The 21016-nt window shown below is 37.4% G+C and overlaps 1 protein-coding gene across 9 annotated transcripts in view; it reads right to left on the bottom strand.

Annotated features, from left to right (window-relative positions):
- cntfr (ciliary neurotrophic factor receptor) overlaps positions 1-21016 on the bottom strand; it is a 308146-nt gene that overhangs the window by 187746 nt on the left and 99384 nt on the right. For 6 of the 9 annotated variants that reach the window (XM_023961133.2, XM_078956136.1, XM_023961135.2 and 3 more), the window contains one exon: positions 11457-11538. The exons of 1 other annotated variant lie outside the window; for it this stretch is intronic. In XM_023961133.2, coding sequence (XP_023816901.1) covers positions 11457-11538 — 82 coding nt within the window. Of the gene's footprint in view, positions 1-11456; positions 11539-11722; positions 11826-21016 lie in introns of those variants that run through there. 2 more of the 9 variants (XM_078956134.1, XM_023961134.2) reach the window with 1 other exon arrangement.

Below are 21016 nucleotides of genomic sequence, written 5' to 3' on the forward strand. Positions count from 1 at the left end.
AAATAATGACTCTGCCTTAAGCTGGTTAAGAGGTGAATATATAAAGAAATAGAATAAACAGGGTTACATCAGTAAAAAAAAAAAAAGACTTGAAAACCATAGAAACACTATGCTAGTATACACTTGAAAGTCTGATTGCTTAATGTTACCCATATTAACTCTAATAAGATGCTATGCTTCTTTTTGTTTATTGTAATTAAGATTAAACCTTGTCGATTGTCTTAAATGTAAAGATTTGTAGTTTCTACAGAAATATGTGTATGGAGGACAGTGACCTCGGATGCTGTAATTAAGGAGCTGCTAAAAACGGAACACAGGAAACATCTATTAATGCTTGCATTTCCTCTGAGGGTTGTCTGCTGCCGTTCAGCAGCTCAGCTGCAGCTGCACTGCTGCGATTTATGCTCTTCTCTCACAGTTTCACGAGGGCTCTGGGATTGTCATAGGAAAGGCTTTTTATAGGATCTTTCCTGACTCCTTTCACTCTGGCACGGTGACTTTGAGCTCCACAAGGGTTAAGATCCAGCTTTCAGGGGGAAAAAAAGGGAATCTATGCAACTGTTCAAGAGCCAAAGACTGGGAATGCAGACGGGGTTGTTTGGATCACAAAACAAACTAAATGCTTTGTGACAAGATAGTGTTCTTTTATAACTTTATCAGTTTATTGATGACACTGAAAAGCAATCATGTGTCATTTAATTTTGGCTTAACAAAAAATTGCAAGAGTTTAACTAAAACTAACAAAGTTAAAGAGTCTTTTTTATATTTTCAAGTGATAAAATAGTGTTATTTTAAGTTGGGTGTAGTTGCACCCTCCCCTTACGTCCCCTACACATTTTTAAGAACATTTAAATAATAATATATCAGAAAATCTGCAGGTATTGTATTCTTTTATTTAAATATTCAAACCAAGCTCCACATGTGATACAAACCAGAAAGAATTAAAGGTTGCAGTTCTTTTGAATACCATTGGGGCAGGTTTCAGACAGGAGAAATTTTTTATAATGATTTTCATACAAAAAAAGCTCCACATTTGCGCCTAAATATACATATTGTTCAGAACTTTAGAATGGTTATTACTATCATTTTCATTTTGCTCAATTGTAAGTATTTGTGTATGCTTATCAAACGAGTAAAGTTTGAAACTTTTCACTTGAGGCTTGACTTTACCTGCTCTGAATCCAATGACAAGAGATTATCCATCTATTATATATGAATCTATAATTCAGATTTTCCTTGTCAGTCGTGTCCTATTTTAGTTTAAACCTGATGCTTCAGAGTAGACATTTTCTATTTGAATGTCCAACACTGGTTTAGAAACAACAATGGCAGCCAAGTTGACACAACAAGCTAGCATCTCGTCTTACCTGTAGCAGATGTGTTAATAACCCATTCTAAATAAAATCCTGTTTTTGGTGTTTTTAACATGTTCTCGTGGCATTTTTCTGATGATGAAGGACACATATAAATATAATAAGAAAGAAAAAAACATTTTCTGAGTGTTTCTTTATTAAATTTGCTGGGAATTAAAGCTCGCTGCAGAATAATAGTAAAAAAAACACACATTGGAAACGCTTTTTAAATAGATTAAAAGATTATAGGGCTGCACGGTGGCACAGTGGTTAGCGCTTTTGCCTCGCAGCAAGAAGGCCGGCTGGGGGACCTGGACCAGAACATCAATGGGGACCTTTCTGTGTGGAGTTTGCATGTTCTCCCCATTCACGCGTGGGTTTTATCCGACTTCCTCCCACCGTCGTTTATTGGTTAATCTAAATTGTCCCAAGGTGTGAATGTGAGAGTGCGTGGGTGATTGTGGACACTCTACCCTGTGACATACCGGCGACCTGTCCAAGGTGCCCCCTGCCTTTGCCCACAAGAGGCCGGGAAAGGCTCTGGCAGCCCCGTGACCCCGAAAGGGAATAAACGGGAGATGAGGAATAAAAGATGATAGGATTGGGTCTATAAAAATATTATGGGTAATATTAGTAGTCTTAAACAGGAAGTTCCAGGACTAGAAGCTCTTGTGAGTTCTTTAAAGTTTATGAACCTCTACCAGTACTCGTGGCTAAGCTATTTTTCAGTAATTGAAATAATTAAACAGCAGTAAACAGGCTTCTTTTTTACCGTTGACTCGATTAACTCACTTGCAGCACAGTGAATGTGTGTGTATTTCCTCCCACTCACACATCCGTCTTTTCATGCTACTTCCAGTCTTTTACATCAACACTCAAATTGATGCTTTTGTTGAGTTGAATATTTTGGAACAGTAAGTCTTGACTTGGCTTGCCTTTTTACCGCCAGGTGTGTTGGCCAGGCTGCAATTCTGCATTTGCTACATGACAAGTGTGAGATAATGGCTTCGTGAACCTTTTCCAACAAAAAAAAACAAAGTGGACAGGGGTGAACAAGGGGAAACGGTGTTCATCCGTTTTTCCACTAAGCTATATGGCTGCTCTGGAAAATGAATCTTTTAAGCCAAAACAACTATTGAAAAATAGCTATGTTGGTGTTTTCTAATGTAATATGAAAATAGTGTTAGTGCTTTATTTAGGCATAAACCGTGTGAACAAAAAAACAAACCAGTCCTTTTATTTGAATAAGGTTCAATCACTACCATTCTGCAGGAGTCCCAATACAAATCTATCTCTGCTGCTGGGCTTTGTCTTTGTCATAGCACTAAATCAGACAACTAATCGCTCATTTTCTAGTCTTTTTCCCTGAAGCTAGAGCACACCTCCTTTAGGATATGTTAAAAAAAGAAGGATAAGACAAGAAAATGTCTAACAGCCTAAACTTATTCTGTTCAAAGAACTATTTTAAAAGCTTCTTTGCATGCTTTATCTCAACAACACATTTTTTTTTAATTTCTTATCTTTTTTTTTAGTCCAAGCATTGCCTTAATGGGATTACCATCACTTTACTACTCCTGCCTGCCAGTCATCGAGCCAGTCGCTCTGTAATGCATCTGCCAATGCCGTCAGTCAATCAACTGGCTGTGCTCCATCTTGAATTTAATACGAGGAACAGTCCCAAATACAGCGAACGCTGATTACATTGAGTGCTACTCAGGCTAATGAGTGCAACAGAGGTTCCCTTGACAGCATCTACGGCACATGGCTTCAAATCAACAAACAAACAGGAACACCCACATACACTGGTGTGCTCATTTATGTGAATTTAGAGCAAGGCTCCATTTTCCTCAATGAAATATGATAAAAACCTAAGCATGTCAACATTTTAAGATCTATGATCCATCTTTCTATTTTGGTCTTAAAATGTTGCATTATAGGGGCCACTAGATCATAAGGTGCTTTTTCAATGAATGGTCAATTTTAAAACGTACAAGGTACACTAAGTTATGAGCCTCATTAAGCGAGGCAAAAGTCCGTCAGCCAGTAAGACTTTGTTAATCACGGTCACAGGAACCCTAGAACTTGTTTGGTACACGTCACACTTTAGCCGCGTTAGAAGTGTTAGCGTATTCACAATATCTGTATCTGCGAACCTTGCTTCCGCCGCATAAAAAAACAGACTGATACTAGTAAGCAAAAATTAACGTGACTACGCTAACTCTAAACCTCATTAATAGCCCGTAGAAAAACAAACACAGTCTGTTAGCCGTGTTGGAATATTCAAAGTTGGGAGGTACATTTGCAACACATGAAAGAACAGACTGCTAAAACAAATGTTAGTGTGATAACACTAACTCCCAAACTTGTTTTTAATAAGTGAAAAAACACTGTCCGACACCGCTACACATTAGCCGTGTTAGCATGTTCTCAAAATCTGTAACTCCCAATCGTTTTTGTGACTACGCTAACGCCTAAAATTGTTAGTAACATAAAAAGATACAGTCTGACACAGCTGCAGGTCAGCATATTTGCAATAAAACCTAACCACACATTTTCAAAGAGCACCATGTACCTCTCAAAATCAATTCAACATTAGTAAACAGAGCAACAATTAATCAATACAAAAGAATTAATCAATACATAAGGCGCTCCAGATTATACCCGTTACTGTCGTTTAAAAAGAAAAACTAAGGTTTAAGAGTGTGCCTCACAGTACTGAAAATAGATTAAGAAATTGCAGTCGTTAAGTAAATTAATTAAAGTTTGTAAAACGATTTTTTTTAGGGGGGGTACACGTGATGGCAAACAATAACAACTTATATAGCCTACCATCATTGTTATTTTACAGCCCAGAAATTTCACTTCAGCAGAAATTGGTAGCCTACTCCAGCTCCAGCTGTTTTTCTGCACCTTACACATTACTGTACAGTAGAAATGCAGCTATTAATAAATGAAAAGATAATCACCTGAAGATAAATATCCACAGAATAGATCTGACACTGCATATTTGCCGTCTGACATATTGCTTTTGGAGTGTTGCATCTATTAATGCTAATTACGTCTGTCTGTTTGAGCCTCGGCACATAAATTCGATTAGACTTGGCTGTCAGGCATGATGGGGGTGGATTTCATCACTGCAAAGATTAATTTGATTTAAATAATTTGCATGATCCATTCACAAGACCGGACAAATAAGTCTACAATAGCATCATTATGTTGAACCGAAAATGTCGAGGCAGCACGTGTTGACTGCTTCAACAAAAGGAAAAAGCGTTGACAGCTGGAACGCTGCAGAATTAACCTTCTTAACTTTCACCGTCTCTTATCTGCTTCCTTTTCCCTTTCTTTGTTAATTCTTAGTCTTTCCCAGTTGGATGAGTTGTGAAGATAACAAAATAATAAAAAATGACTACTTGCAGTTAGAATAACAGGAAAGAGAGAAATGAGTAAAAGGAAAAATGGAAAATAAACCGAATGGGAAATGTGAAACATGGGTTAGCGCTAGTGAAAAGGAAGGTAAAATGTGGGAGTAGTATTTCATCAGGCAGAGGGAGAGCAGCAGACGGATGTACGATGCACATAAAGGGGGGTTGAGGGAATTATGAGTGTAAGTGTTCACCTCTCAATCAGGATATGGACTCATAAATTACATGCACTTTAAAGCAACCGTATGAAGTCACCACAGACACACTGGTATTCCCACACATACACAAAACACAAACAAGCATTTTAAGGTTGGTTGTTCTTAAAAATAATAATCCTAAAAAATAATAATAAAATAAATAATAGTCCTAAAAAATAATAATAAGCCCCCTCCCCCTTTTTTGCTTGAATATCACCCTTCGTTGTTTTCTTCCCTCTTTAACACTGCATACATGTTCCGTGGAAATATTAGTATTACTTTTTGTTTGTATGTAGGAAACTTGTTTCATTAGAGAATCTAAAGAGACACTGAGTAATCTATTCTGGTAAATGAGTTCTGGATCAAGTCAAACTACGTTCAGGCTAACTATAAATAACTGTATGTGTCAGGGGTCTGCAACCTGAATTACAGAGCCACATGTGGATCTTTTACCCCTGCATTGGGACTTGGGGTGCACTGGATTAAAAGGCGGACTTTTAATTTCTGGAAAAATGTAAGGATTTTAAGAATACCTTATGTTTTGAAAAATGCTTTAATGGTTATTGAATTAGCTCTTATTTGATCTAGTTGAGAGTGACCACAGGTGGTAAAATAAACTTTTTTTCTACTGTTGCTGCTGACATTACCTACTACATTTTCTGCACTGGCATGAGTGGCATAAGGTGTTTTTTTTTCGTAAAAGAAAGCCTTATAAAACCTCTGTTAACAGTTATAAACTTTCATATTTTTTTTAAAAATTTGTTTGTATTTTTATGTTGTTTTATGTCAAAAATCAAAAATGTATTTATATCTGTCATAATAGTAACAATAACATAAAAAAAAAACATATTTTATTTTTTTCTAAACAGTGAGATGAGACTTTGTGGATCCTATTGGGTTAGAGTCAGAAATTGAATCAAATGGAGTGTTGAAGGTTGCAGACCCCTTTATTGGTGACAGTATCTCTGTTAAAAACAAATGATCGGAGAGAAACTGACCTCCAGTTTTGATTAACAAACTCTTGTTTTAAATAGATGAAGTTGTTACGTTTAAGGAAAAACACACCTAAAGGTATGTTCATACTGAGCGCAATTCAAGTGGCAGGACCCGATGATCTGTCAGCAGTGCGTTTTGGGCATTGCGTTACAATGTTTCCACAGTTCAAGTATTTGAACTTTGGCAAAGAATTTAGTTCACTTCAACCAATTAGGAACTCAGCTTTGGCCTGATGATGATGTGTTCAGTAGATGGAGTCCAAAACCAACACATCTTTATGTTAACTTTAAGATGTTTTTCTTATTTGCATGGAGATAATCATGAGAATGTCCTCTAATTTTATTACTTATTTTTGTTTTTCTCTCCTCTGACTAATACGGGACAGCAAGTTGTCAAATTGGGTCATAGAGACACGGAAGTACCGCTGAAAGTTGCCGTCATTTTGATGCAGCTCCTGCAGTCGATGTTAAACTTCACAGGACTGGGAGAGTCTCTGAATGATCCATGAACCCAGACATGGGTTGTGTTTGAATTCCTTCACTACTCACTAGATTGTGAACTGGATAGTACGTTTACCATTTTTTCGGGGTGTCTAAGTCTACAATTAAAAAATCAAGTACCATAGAAATGTCCCAGAAGTCTCTCTGAAAAAAACTAGTGTGCATCGTTCACTAGATTGGCGTATATAGACCACAATACATTGCGTCTAAACGTTTTTTAATGTGAAAAATACTTTGTCTAAATGTATTTTTAATAAAGATCCAGGTTTATGTAGTTAGAAAAACTTGACTTTCACAGAGATTTTTTAAAAGGATTTTAATGGTTTTTGTGGGTCAAAACCTGAAATCTACATAAACTTGTGAGACAGCTCAGCTTGTCCTGTTTTTTTATTTTTAAGAACTGTTGCTCCTCTGGCAGAACATCCTGCTTTCCCTCCATTACAAATAAGTATAAATGACGCTCTTGATCCTTGAAAGGAGTCTTATTTTCCTTTTTGACTCAGCCTCACTCACAGGGACATTGAGATGTCAGGGGCAAGAAAGCAATTTACTTAAGACTTTCAGGAAGGAGTCTCATGACTTGGACGTGTCTTTCCAGCAAAAGCTAAAAACATAAGAAGCAAACGATTTTGACGTTCTATGTCCCGCAGCAGTCGTGGACTGTTTTTGGAATTCTTCTTTCCAACTGCATGTCAGAGCAAAATGTCGGCACCTGCCACATGCTCAAAAATACATCAAAATTTGCACGCACCTAAAACATGGTAAAAATTACATTTTGGCATTGTGAACATTCCCCATCACCACACCGAAAAAAAAAATAAAATAAAAAAGAAGACATCACAATGGAGGAAACCGTGAAAATGAATTGGGACAAAATCTCTTATAGGACTCAAACAATACTTCAAAATCTACGAATGAAACCAAAACACATGTATTGGAATGAAAACATTACGTTTAGAAATTGTTATTATACGGCCATTTTGTTTCTAAGTGAAATTTTGCAATTTTCACATTTTTCCTCAATATCTGAAAAGAAACTTTTGTTTGAGCGATCTTAACAAACTTTTCCATTTATGCTAACCTTTTAAGACACAACCAGAGTTTCATTGACCTTTGACTTCGGAAAGAGGCTGCCATCTTAAATAAATCAATCAATAAATAAACAAGCATTAAATTCAAACTATAGACATTTTGATCTATCGCCCTCCCAACTCCTTAAGCATCGTTGGAAAGCTTTTTGTGGAAAAGCAGCTTGGGAATTGGGAAAATTAGAAGTTTTGGCGAGCTTGCAAAAGTGGTGTTTCTGTGAGGCTCACATATTCTTACTGGAATATTGTGAAAATATAAAAGAACAAAGCAGTATAACATATGATATTAACATATTAGGAATTTGGGCTGAAAAAATCCCAGTTTATTTTTGCAAATTCTTTTAAAAGTTACATAAACATACATGTTCATCATCCTAAGGTGACCAAGGATTTGACCCGAATGGCTCTAAAACATTAAATAAAGTTAAAGTAAGTTTTTTTTAACTGAATTTGTCATCTGCAGCTCTGACCAGGGTGGGACGGCAGAAGGGGCGAGTGAGGGCGTGTAGCAGCCGCTCTGCCAGTGAGGGGGAGGTCAAAAGGGCAGAAGAGGGTAGCTCCTTGGGGCCATACATCACCGCTCGCGGCTTTCAATTGTTTCTCTATGACTTTTCTTGTGTCTTAGTAACCTCATCAATACTGTCCATCTCCATGCACATCACCACACCTTTTGTTTTTTAAGCAATTCTACTGGATTCACAGTCCAAAAAATGAAAAAAAAAAAACGAAAAAACAACAAAAAAAATGTAATTCACATTATTTCAGGGGGTGACATTTTTTCACTGACAGGTTTAGTTTTTTTCTCACCTTTGTTCTTTGTTATACCTCTGTCATTTGAAAGGCCGATTGATAGAGACTATCATGTGTGTTTTTAGATTCTCTTGCCAAGTTTTCTCCCAACATGCTTGTCAATGTGAATCATTTTCAAACCTTTTTCTTTTTTTAATATTGTATTTTAACTTACATCAAGAGAAAAAAACACTTGTCTGTAACAATTTGATTACATTGACTTCATTTTTTCTTCTGTCTATGCTGCAACACACAATAGTTGCTTTCCCCTTCTTCTCATTTGTACTTGTATAACTTCTGACTTGCCCCTGAGTCCCATTTTGCCCCACCCTTTATCATTTCCTCCTTATAAATCCATTTCCCCATCTCCTCGTTTTCAGGACAACATGCACATCTGCTGATGTGAAGCTTGTGTCTATTTGTTCTACTCCGACTGCAGATGTTTTCTATCAGTTTCTTATTGTTTTTGCTCTCCGTCGCACTGCTGTCATCAATTACAATGTCTTTAACAGATTTCCTACATCGTCCATGTCACAGACACACACGAGTCACAGACAATGTTTGTTTTCCCCTACATGTAGATTTCCCACCAATCGAGTCTGACTTAACAAGAGAGTTCACCCCACTACCATCCCTCACATCTCCCTCTAAATGTGTGAACGTGCACACGCGTTGCGCTGAATTTGTCCGCGTGTGTGGGTCTGTGCGCTTTTGCACTGCACACTGTTTGCCAAGCGAGTCATACCTTGGGGAATCCTGTCAATCAAGGAAGCTGGCAATTTGTCAGGGAAACTAGGCACTTTGCAAGACAGACAGATGTGTAAATGTGTGTGTGTTGAGTTCATCTGTGTGTGTCAGAGTTTGGATGCCAGTGTACATACTAATGTTGCCTTGTTGCTTGCCAGTCTTTAGGTTTGTACACATTACGCAGCTGCATGGCTCAGTTGGCTGCATGTACAATAGACCTGGTGCATGGGAAACCAGGGTTGGTTTTCACAGGGGGCATGTTGAGCTTCATCCATTATGGGTCCTTAGGCAAGACCCTTCAGGACATAAAACCCCCAAAAAACTGAGTATAAGTCGTAAATGCCAAAAATTAAGAAGACAAATTCATATGTAAGTCACTCTTTTTGGAGAATTTTTGGAGAAACCTGTTTAACAAAATACGGAAGCCAGAATGGACATTTCATCTTACAGGCAAATCATAATAATTAAATTGTTACCTAGAATAGACTGACGCTTCACTACTGCAACCATTGTTAGTTTCTTGATAGATAGACAGACTACAGTCCCCTCTTGCAGTTGTTAGTAAAATATATATGTAAAATGAACACATGAGCCTATTTATTAAACAAAAAAACCCATACAAGTCACACCTGAGTATAAAGCTATGTTTATATACACTGCTCCCTGCAACAGGCGGTCACTTTCAATAAAAAAATATATGTTCATGCAAGTATAGTGCATTTCAGGCTTTTGCGTTCAAAACTCTTAAGTTCACATGAAGCTACGTACATTTTTAGGATGATTTCTGGGCTCTATGTACAAACTGCATGGCCACTGAATGTGGGTTAAACCAAGTCGAAATTTGACCAATCAGGGATTCGTATTTGTTAGTGACGCAAAATTAATAATTGCAGTTTGAGCCTGGCTGGAATTATATGACACAGAGTCTTTGATTTATCAGAATATATCTGTGAAAGAAAAAGTCTTGAGCAAAGCTCACTAAATTTGAACTGCTACGACATTTAGCACACACCCTTTTCCAACTGTAGGTGGCAGACAACCGCCAGTGAACAGTAGAAAATGAAAAAAAAGAAGAAAAAGCCCCTCCCTGCTTGTCCAGTGTGAACAGCAAGGGCTAAATCTCTGCTTTTAGCGTGTTCTTGAACGTGCGTCACATGCCCATAGATTTAGTTGCACCCCCAGGCAAACTATGCAAGAGGTTACAACTTAAACTGCGGAAAATACAGAATATTGAATCATTATTTTTCTATTCCTATTTAACTGTCTGCAACCTCTTAAAAGGAGTGGAAACCTTTAAAACACTGCTTAAGTTTCTATAGAAAAGCTGCTAGAAAATATACGTTTTATGGAAATAATTAAAAATTCCATTTCAGCTAAGCTAACCAGTACCTTTGGAAAACCAAAGTTTAAAAAACAAACATGGTTTTTATCTTTCACACATGCAATGCAGAATTGAAGATAAAAGCTTTGTTTTTTTTCCACTCACTATTAATCTTCTGCTGGCACTGCATTTTCTCAGCTTTCTATCAAACTACATCAGTCTTCTCTTTTTTCACCATGTCCCTCCTAAACGTACCTTCTCAGCTGCTTTTACTTGAGTCCAAGTCAACCCTCCTGTGTGTGTGTGTATGTGTGCGTGTGGCAGTTATGTGCGTCCCTCGTGACACAGTGATGTGAGTCACTGGGGACTCATTGACTTCCTTAAACTCATTCTGCGGGTCAGCTGACATAAACGGGCCAGTAACATCAGTTTGTACATTATGGTTACTTTTTTAAAAAACTCAAGTTAGAAAGAAACTCTCATGTCCAATACACACTTTGTGCAGAAGCCGCTGCATCTTGTATTTTTAGCATCTCTTCTCTCCTTCAGAAGCTCCGTTCCTGAAACATGACCTGAGTTTGGTCTTTGTTTGATTCCTTGTTTGCACTCATGCCCTTCTTGGAGAAGTGGCTAAACGACACACTCTGCTTAGGGAGACACTGCCAAGCTTGTTACTGTGTCTCTTGGAATAGCAAGGTGAAACTAAAGTGAATGGTATAGATTTATTTTTAAAGCTGCATCTCTTACCTAACAATGTTTAAAAGATACATTCTAGCGTCAGATATGAACTATTTAAATACCAAGTTGAAAAGTATAATAGCACAGTACTGAAGCGACAATGACCCAAAACTCCAACAGCAAGACCAGCTGAAAGTACAAAGATGAGCACAGAAGAGCCGAAGTAAGAAGTAAAATAATTGAAACCCTGTTACACATTTTGAACTCAAGGGTGACCACACAAATCAAATAAGAAAAGGACACAGACCAGGCCAAAGTGGAGGAATGGAGCAGCGTCATAAAGGAGTTCATATGAATACTCACCGAGCTGAGTGCGTTTCTGAGCGTAGACTACCACCACTGCAGCCAGAACTACACAGCACAGCGATGTCACAAGGTTTGCCATCTGCAGACACACACAGCAGAGTTATCAGAGCATGTGAGAGCCAGTACATGAGCGCATCTGCTGGTCACCCTGATTGACAGACTCAACCCCATGTAAATGATGGAGGGTTCTTGTCTACTTTAGTTTGTCTTTTGCTCTATTAAGGCCTTTTAAGGGGCTTTTTTCCTGCTGTACAATGTCCTACCTGTCAAGCTCCCTTGTTTCCTCTCTTTAAGCCTCCCACTTTTGTTTTTTCTAACTGTATTCTCTTTCTTCTGCATGTCACTCTGCCTTGTTAATTCTGACTGGAGGGGCCTGTTCAACAGCCTAATGGGTCCATCCTCTCTGGGATGGGCTATGGCCAGCAGCTCTTAAAGGTGTAGCACACCATAAATAAACACAGTGGCTCTATTTAAAACAACAAAATCTGTTTAGTCTTAATGTTGCCTCATATTAAGTCTTGGCGAAGCTCAGTTAGTAAATGAGTGCTGAGTTAAAAGGGGTTTCCATCAAATGCAGTGGAACACATGCTCATTCTACCTTCTTGCTGAGAGACAAATGAGAGAAATAGTAAGTTCCCGGGACATATACTTTAGTTCACTCATCCATTTCCATTTCATCCTTTTCTATCATTGACTTTATTTCTTTATTTTCAGGATAAACTCTTGATTTTATTGATTCTTGACACCTTGATCTTTCTCTTGATCTTTGGTTTGATATTGCAGATCACTGTTAACTCCTTTAAAGTTTTGACATTCTTTTGATAACCAACATTTTTCAGTTACACAATTAAAGTAAAAACCTAACAAAGATGAACATTTTACAAATACTATTTGTGAACCCACTATGTTCTGATGATGAAAATGTGGATGGTTTATAAGAAAAGAAAGCGAAAATTACTTTTTTTCGCCAAAATGTGTCAAATACAATGCATTGTGGTCTATATTTGTCAATCTAGTGAGCATCAATGCACACTAGATTGACAAATTTTTGCAAGGACTTCTGGGAATTTTCTAGGGCACTCGGTTTTGGGATTGTAATGGCGGACACACTGTAAAGTTCAGTTCAGTTTCCAGTGTTATTTAAAACAGTAGTCCCTAACCTTTTTAACGCCACAGACCAAACAAAAAATGTAGGCGGATGAATAAAACAGCAACACTACGATGAAAGGGGAACAGAGACGTGACAAGACAAACCCTCAGCTTTTATTTTGACACGCATTCTAAAGAATTGTCTATTAAATGTAGCTTTCTTTTTTTGGAAGTGGAAGGCTCCTCTTCTGTCTCCTGGTGGGGTTTTTTCCCCTTGGCAAAGAAACTTTCCAAAGATGTTTGTTTTTTACTCATTTTGTTAGCTCCCGGGTTGTATTTTAGCGGTAAGCTGTTACGTGAGCGAGAAGAGCGCCTTGGCCTCCGTCAAGAGTGACATAGACGGATGTAACAGAGAATTGGGCAAATTCTTAAAATAAAAACATCTTTCAGATTCCGAAATAAATAAAACGGAAGTAATCTAAGTTATTTATTCTTTCTCTGCGGCCCGGTACCAAATGACCCACGGACCGGTACCAGTGCGGGGGTTGGGAACCGCTGATTTAAAAGAAATAAATTAAGGCTTTTAAGTGTGGCTTATAGTGCGGAAAACATGGTAATTAAAATGATTCATCTTTTACCAAGTTTTGATTTTATGTATATATGTATACATATATACACAGAGAGAGAGAGAGAGATTCCTTTTTGCCCAACATCTAAATGATATTAGTTGATCCAGTGCTTTTTTGTAGCAGACCTTTCTCTAACATGCTTCACTTGCCTTTTTGTTGTTGTTTTGTTTTAAATTTAGACCCCCCCTTAACTTTAAACTGTCGAGGAGACATCCTGGACAGCCTGGCTGGAGATTCTTTGAATTTACCAGCATAAATAAAACAGCAAAGCTGGGTAAAGTTTTATTTATTTTTTTTCTTTATTGGGTTGTCTCTATGTGTCCTCTGGTAGTTGGAGAGATAGTTGTCTAAATTGTACATCTCAAAAGATTCCCTTGCTGCTGGGTTGTGCCCTGAGTGAGGTGTGTCTGCGTGTGAAGAACAGAGTGAGCACACCAAATAGAGCCTAAAAAGAGAGTAAAAACCCTTGTTCTTTCTGTAGCTGGGCTCCAACTGTTCCAGTCGTCTGTCATATCTCATCACATCTTGCTCTATCTCCACATTTGTGTGCCCTCTTTTTCCTTGTTTCTGACACTCCTCTCTTTTTGTCTCCTCAACTTTTTCCTTACATCACTCCTTATATTATTTCTAGTTCGTTCCTGCTAAGGCAGAACAACGGTACAACATGTTAAGGCAGATGCCCAGAGGGAAAAAAAATTCATGAAAAAATAATCGCTATATAGTGACGTTGAAGAACATGAAAATGCTTTTATAATGTGACTAAAATGTCAAAAAGTGATTTAACAGACAAAGACATTAAAAACTCCGGAGGATTGTTCATGAATTTCTCAAAGGGGAAAAAAAAAACATCTCAGTGGAAAAGCTTTCAAGTTTAGCCCAACATCTTTGGAGCAAAACAAACATATAGACCTGTATTTGAGATAGATAAACATTGGGTAAAATATGAGATGATATTGCTGAAGTGTAGGTCAGGCGCTTACTTAAACAATAAAACTGAGAAAGCATGTTGCGTCATGTATTGAAATAAAAAAAACGAAAGTATTTACAATGAATTCAGCCCAACTATTGTCAATTAATGCTCTGTTCTTCGAAAAAGTAAAGGTTATGAGTCGCATTAATTTGATGTGGGTTCAGGAAAGGTCATGGCTCGTGCTTCAACATATTCTTTTTACATGGTTAATTTTAGAACATTTTTTCTGTAGATTCCTCCGTGGATCACTGTCCAAAAAAAACAAGGTTACAAAATGTGTCTGAAAGTCAAACGGAAAAGTATCCATTTTTAATACCATTTTTGTCAAACCAGTACAAGCTTATCTGTTGCATTACCAGTATATGTTCTTTAGGCGTTCTTATATTATATGCATATCTTTTCTTTTTTCCTTCAGTTCCACATTGGGGTTAGAAGTTTGCGTCAGTCTGATTATTCTGGGAGGTTGTGAGGAGAAAGGTTAGAGCCTCCTGCCTAAATTCTTACCACAACAAGAATTTACGACGTGAACAGGTGCCCACACCCTGTTCCACCGCCAATAATGACAGAAGACAAGAACTTGGCCAACAGAATGACAGTAATGAACACTGAGAACCTCTACGGAATGTACAAAAAACAGAAATAGCACCTTAAAAGTTTACAAGTTCTTTTCAGTATTTACTTACCCCCATTACTAAGTTAAAGGACACATTTCTAGTCCTTATTTTCCATACTATAAGGTGCACTTAAAAGCCTTCATTTAAAAAAAAAATTGCCTTGTGGATTAATTCTGGTTGTGCTTACTGATTATGAAGCGATTTTAAAAGGTATACAGCGCTCTGTCAAAATGTCAGTCTTTAATTTATATATATATATATTTATTTTAGTTGCAAACAAATTTGGGTGTTGTTGTGAATACTCTAAACTGTTTTGTTTTAGGTGTTACTAACAAGGTTGGGAGTTAGCGTAGTCCCAGTAATGTTTATTTTAGTGGTTTCAGTCTGTTTTTTTACGTGTTGCAAACAAGGTTGGGAGTTACAGGAATTGTGAAAACACAAACAAGGCTAATGTGTAGCATGTCACAAGCAAGTTCTAGAATTAATGTAGTTAGTAAAGTCTGACTGATTTATGGAAATATTTTGTCTCACTTCATGGGCCTTTCTGTTCGGTTTACCTTACATATTACATAAGTTCAAAAATAGACCATTCATTGACGATGCACCATACCCAGGGCACCCTATGGTGATGAAAATATGGTAGATTTTTTGAAAACTGGTCTGATACATACAATTTTTTTTGTTCATTTCATTTTAAATCTTATGTGCAAACAACCGCACAGAACTATTGCACCTGGTTAATTACCTGTTGAAAGCTGCTCCTTTAAATTTAAGCACACAAATTTAAGCAAAAACTGACATCCTTTTTTTTATCTTTAAAAGAAAGAAATGGTGGCACCAAGTTTGCATGCAGGGTAATCACAATAATTCAAAGATTGTGTGTGCATTTGTGTGCCTACTTATGCGCTGGTGAGTGATTGGCAGCTCATATGTATTTCATTTGAACAAAAAGTGAAAAGAGTGACAGGGGGTGAAATTAAAATTGCATCCCTTGTCAGGGCATCACAATCCCCATCTCAGCTCTTCATTTTCTAAGTGCTGGTTTGCCAATCAAAACTAAAACCTGTGTGTGTGTATGTGTGTTTCCTCGAAACAGTGGGGGTATTTAGTCCGTCTAGCAGAAAACAATACATTTTGGAAAACTGACAGCTTCAGATCGCTCACATAATAACAGCCCACAGGCGGTTACTGCTGCAATCACACAAACTCAACACAACACCTCCTGCCTTTTCCAACCCATCCATTTCTCCTCAGACCTTCTGTCTGTCCTCGTCTTCTCTACCTTCCTATTCCATATTTATTTATTCAGTTCTTATTGGGAAGGAAAAGGCTGAATAGGCAGGATTCCTTGCCTGCTTAATTAAAATATATAATTCATTTGTGTCAAATGATTTTTACCTCTTCTTTTTTTATAGAGTCCGATTTGGGAACATTTGCATTTAAATTGGAAAGCCAGGAGGGAAATGCACGTGGGGGCTAAGATGTGTTTGTGAAGACTGAAGGTGTCCTTTTTTTCCCAAACAAATGCCCCAATATACACAGGATTTATTTTTCCCCCCTTTTTCTTCTCTTTTCCCAAAAAGACAGTTTCAACCCTATATAACCATTCACATCATATTTGATGCACACATTTTGGAGACCCCTGTCTCATTATGGTGATCGAAACTCCCCATGAAACCTATTGTAAATAACTGGGTCCATGTTTTTTGCCCTGTAGTGAATCATAATTCCAACATAGAGGCAGCATGGGCTTTTGATGTTCATTTCAACATGGCTGCTATCATAAAAGTCTAAAAAATACTTTCGGCGGGAAAGGTTTTGCTAACTTTCAAATCTTTATGGTGAGTACAATTCTGAGTTTGGTATTCGTTTATTTTTAAATAACTACTTACTGTATTAAAAGACTCAAAAATATTGTATCCTGTATAACACAGTTAGGCTGCACCATGTTAAAAATGTGTGGATCAAATTTGAGATAGTGGGTAAATAAGGTACTCTTTTCCTGGACACTCATTTCAATATTTTTGCATCTTAACCCTTGTGCTATCTTAGATTACCCCACCCTTACATTGACGTGTATATGTATGTATATATATATATATATATATATATATATATATATATATATATATATATATATATATATATATATACATTGCATGTGTCTATATTTTTCCATACGAAAAGACCAAACTATCCATTTCAGCAAGCCAACAATAGACAAAATATCTCATCACAAACTGGTCTGCAGTGAAAATATAAAGAAGTGATCCTTCCGGTAATAAATGGGCCCCTTCACTTAGAGCAAGACCAACCCTCAGGAGTAGCAAACCAGGCTATTGCATGTACACAAGAAACTCAAGATAAATGACTTAAATTGTTATCTTTGAGGCCATCCCTTAAAGAGAGACATCCATCATTTACTGAAAAAAATGTTGCCTGTTACCGTGACAACAACAATATCAAAACAAATGAATGGATTTTTGTGTGTGTGTGTTAGCTGCCCTTTTATTCAGAAATTCTTAGAGGTACTGAGGAAAGACTAATGGATCTTACAGGTAAGAATGGGACATGTGAAGCCCAGATTGGGGTGCATTTTTCCAGCTGGGTTGCAGTCGGGAGGATGATCATTCAGCTGAAACCGTCTTGTTTCGCACCTTCCAAAGCCTCTTATGCTTTCATACACAGAATTGCATCAACACAACTCAATGGGCTGGGAACAAAAGTGTGACACAGTGTCTGATGGCGATGGGAGACGGAATAAAACAGGCAGCAAAAACACATTTCTCTGGAGGCTCCAACCTTGAAAAAACAAAACCCGTGTATCCAAAAGTTCCAAACACAGACACAAAATATGATCAAGCCTGAAAGTAATTTAGAAATGTGACGTAAAGTCATGAAACTCCAGTGTAGTTGAACAAAGGCAAGATCTCTGTGGAAAACTGGAACTTTTTGTTCTAAAGCTCAGTACAGACTTCATTTTGCATAAATTCTTTATATGGTACTTCTTTTCTCCACTGTGATTTTCTGAGTATGTTACTCTTTTTATGTCAAAGCATTTGGAGTTTTAAAACACAAAGGGTTAAAAACCAGAGAAGTTCTCTACACAGATGACCCAACCTTTTTCAGGCCACAGAGCAGTTTAACCCTTGTGCCATCCTAGGCACTTTAACAGTGGGAGTTAGGTCATCTAGACCCACTAGACTAGACAGTGCTCTGAACCTTTTTTCTTCAATGATTTATGATCTTCACTGGTGTCCATGGATTACATGAAATCTTTCCACCTTTATCCACCTTTATTACGGTAGGGAGAACACATCAATGTAAGGGTGGGGTCATCTATGATAGCACAAGGGTTATTGTCTGGCTTACCTTGACTTTTCAGGGTAAAGTTTAACTTTATCCTCTGTAAAATATCTGCAGCTGATTTAAAATGTATTTGTACACTCAATTTAGTGTACAATCGGCAGCTGGGTAGCTCGGTTGGTAAGGGTTTGATTCCCGGAGAGGAATAAACAATGGTCCTGGGGGCAATAACCATATCAATGGCGAGCAATTAACATCACCCAGTGGGGGTCCTTGGGCAAGACCCGCTACTGCCTCCTGAGTGCAGTTCAGCTGCAGTTTACCGCTCCCCCAGGGGATGGGTCAAATGCGGAGAATAATTTCCCATTGTGGGATAAATAAAGTATCAATTATTAATTATTATTATTAGGAACAAATACAATGTGATATAGATTTCCCCTAAACCCATAATTGTCAAGGTGAAAGCTAAGAAATTGGATGCTAACTTTAACCTCTGTCACTAAAACAGTTATTTTCTAAAATTAATAATAAATGTGAATCCAATTTTTGAGAAACTAGCAGACTAGCAGCATCCTCGTTACATTAGACAACTGGTTACTGAATGTTATACATTATTATTATGGTGTGCGGATCAACTGTTGCAATAAATCCACATTTAAAGTAAATACTCCTGAATTTTGTTTGTCAAATGTGGCTTTCTTTTATTTCAAAGTCAAAGGCTCTTCTTATGTTTCCTACAGGGTTTTTTCTGTGAAATTAAACTTCCCAAAAATATTAGATTTTTGTTACTTTTGCTAGTTTAATGACCCACTCCATTGGAAATCATATTTTTGGTGTTTTTAACATGCATGTAGCATTTTTCTTATGATGGAAGACATGTCTTAAGGAATTCAAGAATAAAAGTGCGCTTATTTCTTTCTCCAAATAACATTGGATGAGAAGCAGATGAAAACCGGATGTTTGAAAAAGCTCAGACTTATGACGCAGCTACTGCCATGGGTGGGCCAAGGTCTCTCTTTCTCTGCTCCATTTCTAAATCCTCTACTTGCAGATAAATAGATCGTATGTACGTTTTCTTTTACTCGTCTGAGCTGCCATCTGGCTTTTAAACTGTGCGGCTGGATACCTCCGATGTTGCTCGCCCGTTTTTTGGTACGCTAATGTTAGCTTGAGCTTGTGAGGCACTTGTTGCTGGTGGGACAGAATGTAAACAAAGGCATGCTGGGAAAACAGCAAGGCTAACTTCTATGCCAACAGTCTACAACCCAAAAGCGAATTTCTGATAAGCTACTGCTGATGTGCAGAAAATATGTCTTGAAAAACGACACAGGCTTTCTGATTTTAGCTAAAAACTGCATACTCATGACTGAAAGGACCACTGGGAATAATTTCACAATAGAAAAACTGTACAGTTGGAGTGGAACTTTAAGGGTTTCAATTTGGTGGTCGTCACAAGAATTTAGCTGAGGTATTTTTTAACACGTGACCAAGTGTGCCTGACATGCGTCAAGAATGAGTCGGATGTGGTTGGGAGTAGGGGTGTAGGGAAAAATTGATTCGGCGATATAACACAATGTGGCAAAATTTGTATGCGTTTAAAATCCTGTAAGGACAATATTTATTTAACTATTTATGAGCGTCCTTCAGCGCCTAACTCTTGTTTTCCACTCAAACCTCCGACCGCTAGTTGGCAGCACTGCCCACTGATCCTCTTTGAGCAGCTCTTTCTCTTGAAAAGCAACTACAGGATCCCAGCAAGAAGCAGTTTGTTTTGTTGTCATGAGACGTATACTCGTTTTTACTTGGGATGGGTACCGAACTGAAACTCTTTGCCATGTTGCTGCCAGTATCATTAAAAAACTCGGATTGCGGTGCTTTGAAGCAGGCTTAGATAAGAACGAGTGAAGCAGTGCAGTTAATGCACGGAGCATCAGGCAAAATGCTGTCGGCAAAGTGGGCCAAAGTTCTGCAGAACCTCACAGCAATAATAATAACCTCACAGTTTATTGACCTGATAGACCATCGTGATGTGTACAATGCTCTGAAAAAAGGCCAACATCTTCCATCATGAGCAGTAATATACGTGTTTACTTCTGCATGTGAGAAAGTGGAGCTGCAGCACACACTGTCATGTAAATAAACCGTTAAATAGAACTGGATAAGCTACATTAACCAATGTTAAAAAATATACAACAATTTCTTTCCTCAATCATACTTTTAGAATCTTGCTGGTTAAGGCACATTCATTCTATTTTTTTTTCTAATCCTGAAAAATATTTTTTTTGTGGAAATCAGACAATGTTGACTGTTCCCTTTAAGAACAAATAAATATTTAAGCTACCAAAAAAAAACACTATGAATTTGCTTAGGTAAAAGCAAGTTGCATATGAAATACAGTTCCAGTGCTTAACATTGTGATCATTAAATAAAATTAATTTTAAAATGTTATTATAATAAAAGGTGCATTCAGTTTCAGGTAGAGTTTTTTATAAGTCGTGCTGTAAAAAAAAAAAAATTAAAAAGGAAAACGTGTTCGGTTACAATGTCGCGATATGTATCGTATCATGGGAGGCGTATCGGGATACATATCGTATCGCCAGACTCTTGTTGATACACACCCTAGTTTGGAGAGTCCTGTTGTTCTCCAAAATAAAACTTCCTTCGGAATCAAATTATGACCTATCTTTTTAAAACTGCTTTTGTTTAATTCTGTGTTTGATCATGTTTTACTGTGAAGCACTTTGTGATTTTAATCTCGGAAGGTGCTATACAAATAAAGTTTATCATTATTATTATTATGAATAAAACAGAAGCAATGACGTTTTTTTTCTTTCTTTCTTTGACTCAGTACCAACAGTTCCACAGACCAGTGGTACCAGAAATAAGTTAGAGATGCACTTCAATACTGGTAAATATATACATTCTTTCTCTTTTCAAAATCTAAAACAC

The sequence above is a fragment of the Oryzias latipes genome, chromosome 12 (assembly GCF_053564925.1).
Source record: "Oryzias latipes strain Hd-rR chromosome 12, Olatipes_Hd-rR_3.1".
Lineage (NCBI taxonomy): Eukaryota > Metazoa > Chordata > Actinopteri > Beloniformes > Adrianichthyidae > Oryzias > Oryzias latipes.